Source organism: Marmota marmota, unplaced genomic scaffold, assembly GCF_001458135.2.
Source record: "Marmota marmota marmota unplaced genomic scaffold, marMar, whole genome shotgun sequence".
Lineage (NCBI taxonomy): Eukaryota > Metazoa > Chordata > Mammalia > Rodentia > Sciuridae > Marmota > Marmota marmota.
The window spans coordinates 18718410-18725348 of NW_026000168.1; the positions used below are offsets into that span (position 1 = coordinate 18718410).

Sequence of the window (6939 nt, forward strand, 5' to 3'; positions counted from 1 at the left end):
GAGGCGAGCACTTTTCCCGAGCTTCTACTGTGACGTGTCACCACAGGTCAAAGCCACAGGGCCAGCCGGTTGTGGACCGCAGACTCCCCAACTCTGAGCCAGAGTAAACCTTTTTGCTTCGTAAGCCGCTCGTCTCGGCTCGTCTGTCACAGTGACTGAGAACTGACCAAGCAGCACAGCTCTGGGCGGGAGGGAAGCAGAGCCCAGGGCAGCTCTGAGTCTATCCCTCCCACCAAGGTGACCCCAACTGGCAGCTGGGAGTGAGGGGGTGGTAGTGTGGGGGCAGGGGATGGTCTCCCATTCCTCATCCCCCACCATCTGGCCCCTGGAGCTCTGTGCGTGGGGACTGGATGGAGGCTGTTCTGTGGAAGGAAGACGCTCCTCGGGAACCTCTGCTTCCCTCTCTTTCGCAGCATCTGTCCCTCGTCGGCCGCAGGCACCTCAATAGTCGAGGCCGATGCGTGACGTTCTTTTCCTGTTAGCACCAGGGATGGAGCCCAGGGATGCTGAACCCCTGAGCCCCGTCCCCAGCCCTTTTTAGATTTTACTTAGAGACTAGGTCTTGCTTGTTGAGTTGCTGAGGCTGGCCTCCAACTTGGGAACCTCCTACCTCAGCCTCCCGAGCTCCTGGGAGGACAGGCATGGGGCCCTGCACACGTATGTTTCTTTGATGGGGATTTCTTGTCAGCTGTAGAGATCTTAGAGGTGGCTTCGCCTGTCCTTCCGTCCGTGGCGCTGGGCTATGCAAGTCTTTGTTCTGTAGGCACTGAAGGTGGCAGTAGCCGGTCCACCCAGTTGTCTCAACCGAGGCCTTCATGCACACACCTTGTGTCCATCTAGTCCTGTGCTGGGGACGGAGCCTGGGCCTCACAGGTGCCGGGCACACGCTCACGCTGAGCCCCTCCATTGCTGTCCCTCAGGTTGAGAGCTGGAGACTTTGTGGCCTGCTGGTTCCTTTGGGGACAGCTCTAGGGAAGACTCGTGGGGCTGGGCCCAGGAAGCGTCACTCGGACCCCTCTGAGCCTGGGTGACCTCGTCAGTTACTCTCTGTGTCCCTCCCAACCCCGCGGGGGCACCCAACCCAGGCCATTCTGCAGAGACGACGGTGACGCCGAGCTGCGAGTGGGCACCGTGCCCCCCACCTGGGGACAGGTCTGGCCAGTGGCCAGCCGCCCGTGCTGTGCGTGGTGACTGTGTCCTGGTCATCCCCAGGGTCCACCCGGGAGCTGGTGGAGACGTGCTGTGCGGCCGGGCAGCAGTGGGCCATCCTCAGGGACGAATGCACAGGGATCCCCGAGGGCACCGAGGGCGACGTCTGCAGGTGAGCCGTGCCCGTCCCCTGCTCCACGCCGCTGGCGGGTGGTGCTCCCTGACCTGGGGCTGCAGGGGCGCCGTGACAAAAGTGCCAGAGAAGAAACAGCAGAAGGGACGGGAGGGTGACCTTGGCTCAGGTCTCTGAGGTCCCGTCCTGGTTGGCGCCTGGCGGGCACATGGTAGCATGGAGCCCACAGCCTGGTACCCAGGAGCCAGGGACGGAGTGGGCAAGGGTTGGTCCCACGGGCACAGACCCCAGGGCCCACTCCTTCAGCTGGGCCCACCTCCCGCGTGTCCACCACCTTCCAAGAGTCCACTAGAGTGATGAGTCCCCCCAGGCACCCTGGCGCACGCCTGCCGTCCCAGCGGCTCGGGAGGCTGAGGCAGGAGGATCACGAGTTGGAGGCCAGCCTCAGCCACTCAGTGAGACCCTGTCTCTAAATATGGTGCACAGAGGGCTGGGGCTGGGGGTCGAGGGTCTTGGGTTCCATCCTGGTGGCCAAAGAAAAGTCATGGCACTTCGCTGGCTGAGCCCACTGAGTCAGTCCCCAGGATCCAGTCACCTCCTGCTGACGGCCACCTCTGAAGACGACTCCCTTGGGGACCCTCCAGCCCCATGTAGAAGCAGCCCCAGGAGTTCTCTGTCCTCAGCCTCTTTTCCTCCCAACTCGGCCTCCCTGGGGTCTCCAGTGGCTTGACCTCTCCCCGCCCCTGGGACCCCTGCTGCTTCCCAGCCAGTGCCCCCTGCCAGGCCCAGGGCAGGTGGGCAGAGCTCCCTGTCGCAGAGAAGCCGTCTCCCAGCCGACTCCTTTTCCTGGACAAGGAAGGCAGGGCTCAGAGAGATCGCTCCGTCTACCTGAGCCGCACAGCTCGCTGCCAGCGCGGCCAAGAGCAGGCCCTGTGTTCTGCTGTGCAGCCCACATTGCCCTCTTCAGAGGGACCCTGTCCTCTGTGCCGTCCTGTCAGTTCAGGGGCACGGAGGGTCAGAGTCGGAACCTAGCTGTCCTGGTGGCCCCTGTGCCACCACCTCATCCGCTGGGGACGCTGCACCTGCTGGTTTGTCTGTGCCCCTCGGCCTGGTCCTCCGTGGTCAGGAACGTGCAGCCACGAGTCCAGCTGGACACAGACCCAGTCTTTGTGTTCAAGCCAAGGGGACGTGGGGCCGCGAGCTGCACACAGGTCCCTCCTCTGAGACCCTCCACCTCCCCTCTGTGTTTTTGGTACTTATTTAGAGACAGGGCCTCACTGAGTGGCTGAGGCTGGCCTCCAACTCACGATCCTCCTGCCTCAGCCTCCTGAGCCCTGGGATGACGGGTGTGCGCCACCGTGCCCGGCTGCTACTTTCCTTCTGTGAAATGGGGACTGTCACCCCCCGAGAGGGTCCCTGGGAGAACGGGAGCCGGCCGCGGCTGAGCCACCTCTCTTGCAGGACGGCCCAGAAATACTGCTGCATGTCCTACCTGAAGGAGAAGAGCTGCCTGGCCGGCGTCCTGGTGGCCAAGGAGGGCGGGCCCTGTGGGGCCGAGGACAATGACACCTGTGGCGTCTCCCTGTACAAGGCAAGCCCGGGGGCGGGGGAAGGCACGGCCAGGACGGGTGGACTGGCGTGGGTCCGATGGTCCTCCAGGGCCGGGCAGCTCCCCTCTGCAGGGTTCCTTGTTGGGGCTCATTTGGGGTCGGGGGACCTGCCACCCGCCCAGAAAGTCCCACCAGCAGCTGCGTTGGCCATCGGTCCATAGGTTCTTGAGCATGGGCTGCCTCGGGGCTGGGCATGTGGCAGTGAGCCTGGGGGGCCCCCTGCCCTGGGGGCCGTGGTCAGGGTGGTGGGTGGCATTGGGGGTCTTTCTGGGGGCAGGGAGCAGCAGGTGCCAAGGCCCTGTGGTGGGATGTAGGTCATGTGGCCCGGGCGTGGCTGAGAGGAGCCAGCAAACCAAGGGTGGCCGCAGTTTGAGGTCGAGAGGTGACCAAGCAGGTCCCGTCCGTCCGTCGCTGGCGGGACTGTGGCGCTGCTGTGAAGGGACGGGACGCTGGAGGATTTTTGAGGGCCATGACCGGGATCCCTGTGGGGACCGTTGTGAATGGTTGTCTCATGTGAATGGGTGGTGGGTACAGATGGGGTCAGAGCCCACCAGGGCGGTGACAGGGCAGAGGGAGGGGAAGGTGCACAGGGGTGGGGTGGGGTCCTCAGCCTAATTGGGGCACATTCATGTTGTCATGTGGCTGTCCCCACCCTCCCTCTGTAGGACTCCTTCATCTTCCCGCATGGAGACTGTGTCCACTCAACACCAGCCCCTGCCCCTCCCAGCCCCTGGTCCCCATCCTGCTCTGTGAATTGGCTTATTCTGGGACCTTGTACAGTGTCAGGGCCTCATGATGCCATCCTCCTGAGATGGGCTCACCGACCTCAGCCTCTATCCACGTGATAGCGTAGGTCAGGATTCCCTTCCTTTTTAAAGGCTGTATAGTACTCCACTCTCTGCCTGGATTACATTTTCTTGGTCCATCCACCCTTCAGTGACCATGTGGTGCCTTTTGCTCTTGGCTCTTGTGAGATACAGTGCCGTTTGTGTCCGTGGGCACTCGAAGATCCCCTCTGTTCTCTGTACTGCTACTTAGATGGACTGGGGGCCAGGCCTAGCTGCAGGGGAGGCTGGGAAGGAGAGGTCGGCTGCCCAGTGAACATGAGCAAGGAGGAGGTTGGGCTTGGTATCGACCCTGAGGTGAGGGCAGAGGACCAGGGTGTCGGTCCCGAGTCAGAGGGGCCGAGAGGGAGGAACCGAAGACCCCCGTCTCTCAGGCTCCAGGTGGCACTGGGCAGAGGATTCCGACTGGGTCTTGTCACTCTGGGGTCACTCCCCCAGAGCCTGCCGTGTGGCGAGGCAGGTCTGGAGTCTGTCTGCCCCTCGCCTCTGGGCTCAGTGCCTCTCGATGGCCGTGAGCACTGGGGACTTTGTGGGGCTGGAGACACACGGGTCTTTGGTCCATGGACGTCACGCGTCCGCAGCACCGGCCAGCTCTGGTGGGTGGCAGACCGCCCCAGGCTTGGGTCAGGCAGGATCCGTCTCTCTGACTGTGCCCCGTCAGCGGCTCCTGGTTGGGCGGCCTCGGGTGGCTGCCCACAGGCGACCTGGGCCGGCCTTGATCTGAGGCTGCCCTCAGTTGCCTCTCCTCCTCCCAGGCCGGCGGGGCCCGTGCAGTGGCCGCATGCAGAGCCTTCTGTGGCCTCGGCTCAAACCGGAACACCGTCCTTCTGTCTCCACCTTTTGGCCAAAGCAAGTCCATGGGCACAACTAGGTGGTTGGAAACGCCTGCCTTCTGTCCTGTGCTGGGGCTGACCAGGGGTGCTGTCCGCTGAGCCACACCCCAGTCCTTCTTAACAATTCCTAAACATCGAGACAGGGTCTTGCTAACTTGTTGAGGCTGGCCTCCAACTTGCAATCCTCCTGCCTCAGCCTCCCGAGCCGCTGGGATCATGGGTGTGGGCCACTGCGCCCAGCTAACTTGCTTAGTAAGAGAAGCTGGAACAGCACGTGGCAAAGTCAGAAAATGCAGGAACAATTGGGGCTGTTATCACAACCACTCCACCGTCACAGATTTAAAAACAGTAGACAGAGCTACGCGACAGCTTTAGGGACCAGGCTTCTGTTCTTAGCTCAGAGCTTCAATCTTCATGGCTCAGTATGGCTGCGAAAGCCCCAGCCATCACAAGTGTGCTCAAAGGAGAGCAAGAATATATACTTCTGAGTAGAGTCAGTCCCCAAAAGGTCTCCTGAAAGCCCTGCCTGGTGACACTTGGGGAACTGCAGGGACCTGGGAGACCAGTATCTGGCCCGACTAGGACTGCTGTGTCCCAGGGGTCATGGGGGTCATGGGCAGGGCTGCTGGTGAGTTCATATTTTTTCTGTAAAAGGCCATTTATGGCTTATTTCAAAAAACTAGCCTGGCCCTGTCCTGCGCCACAGGACCCGGGGACAGGCGCCCCTGCCCTGGGAGAGGGCGTGGGCGGGCGGAAGACAAGTTCGACTCCAGAGCCCCCTGCTCATTCTTGGGGTCCTGCCTGTGCCACGGGGCTCTGAGGCCGGGGAGGTGGACGGTCGTGGGGAACAGCAGGCGCTGATGGCCGTCCCCTGCCCTCCAGCAATGCTGCGACTGCTGCGGCCTGGGGCTCCGCGTGCGGGCCAAGGGCCAGCCCTGCGAGGCCATCCCCGGCCTGGGCTACCCCTGCAGCCACGCCATGCTGTCCTGCTGCGAGGGACAAGACCCGCTCGTGCCCGAGGTGCGCCGGCCCCCGGAGCCCGAGGCTGTGCCACACAGAGGTGGGTGACGCCTGCCAGGCCGGGCCGCCTGTGGCCACTTGTCTGCTCGTCCATCCCTCCAGAAATCTGTGTGTCCGTCCATCCATGTATCCATCCATGAATCTGTCCGTCCACCCATCCACAGATCTGTCCACTGTCCATCAACCCATCCATCTGTCTACCTGCATGTCTGTCCACCTATCTGTCCACCCAGGGCTCTGGCTGAGCACTGGCCTGAGGACCAGGTTCACTAGGGGTGGGGTCTGGGGTCCTCCCAGGGCCCAGCCCCGGGTCCTGGCGGGAGGGCGGAGGCCTGGGCTGCGGGCTGGGCCTCCCCAGCCTTAGAGGGCAGCTCCGCCCAGGCCCTCGCCCACTCCCAGGCCTCCCTGCGCGAGGAGGGGCTGATCCCCTGCTGCAGCCACCGCAGACCTCACTGGTGGGTGGACAGGCACGGGGTCTCTGGACGGGTCAGACCTTGAGGGGAGCCAGGCCCACTGTCCTGTCCACTCTCCCTGAGTCCAGAGGTGCTGAATCCATTCCAACCCCTGAGCAACCCCCCCCCCACCCCGGGTGACAGGGCCTGTCACTCACAGGGGACTGTGGGGGCACATGGACCAGCCCCCAGCCTTTCCTTCCTGTTGCTGGACGTGTCTGTTCATCTGCCCACGTGTGTGTCCACCCAGCCGTCCAGCCCTCCTCTGTCCCCGCACCCACAAACCACCCACATACCCATCCCTCCACTTATCTGCCCACCCATCCGTCCATTTCTTTTTCTTTAATTTTGGTTCTGGGGATTGAACCTAGGGCACCTGGTCCCTGAGCCCCGTCCCCAGCCCTATGTAGAGACAGGGTCTCACTGAGCTGCCTAGGCCTCACTTTTCCTGAGGTTGGCCTCCAACTTGCGATCCTCCTGCCTCAGCCTCCTGAACTGCTGGGATAACAGGCGTGGGCCACTGTTCCTGGCTTCCTTTCATTTCTCTTTCTCTCTCCATCCATCCGTCTCCCCTGCGTCCATCCCCCCACTCCCCCACCTCTCTGGTGTCCATCTGTATGGGCCGTCCACCCTCCCTCCGTCCTCGCCATCTCTGACCGCTGACCTGCACCCCAGTTTCAGAGGAAGACCTGGCGAGCCAGGAGGCCCTGTCCCTGGGCCCAGAGGCGGAGATGGCCAACAGCCTGCCCGGCGATGACCAGGACGAGTGCCTGCTGCTGCCCGGGGAGCTGTGCCAGCACCTGTGCGTCAACACGGTGGGCTCCTACCGCTGCGCCTGCTTCCCCGGCTTTGCGCTGCAGGACGACGGCCGCACCTGCCGCCCAGGTAGGCCAGGCC

General features: G+C 63.1%; 1 protein-coding gene across 1 annotated transcript in view; it reads left to right on the forward strand.

Moving 5' to 3' along the window:
* The first annotated feature begins 641 nt into the window (after window positions 1–641).
* LOC107150167 (fibulin-2) overlaps window positions 642–6939 on the forward strand; it is a 34057-nt gene continuing 27759 nt past the window's right edge. The window contains exons 1-5 of the mRNA XM_048786977.1: window positions 642–657; window positions 1153–1321; window positions 2744–2873; window positions 5453–5630; window positions 6718–6927. Of these exons, the coding sequence (XP_048642934.1) occupies window positions 642–657; window positions 1153–1321; window positions 2744–2873; window positions 5453–5630; window positions 6718–6927 (703 nt within the window). The remainder of the gene's footprint in view (window positions 658–1152; window positions 1322–2743; window positions 2874–5452; window positions 5631–6717; window positions 6928–6939) is intronic.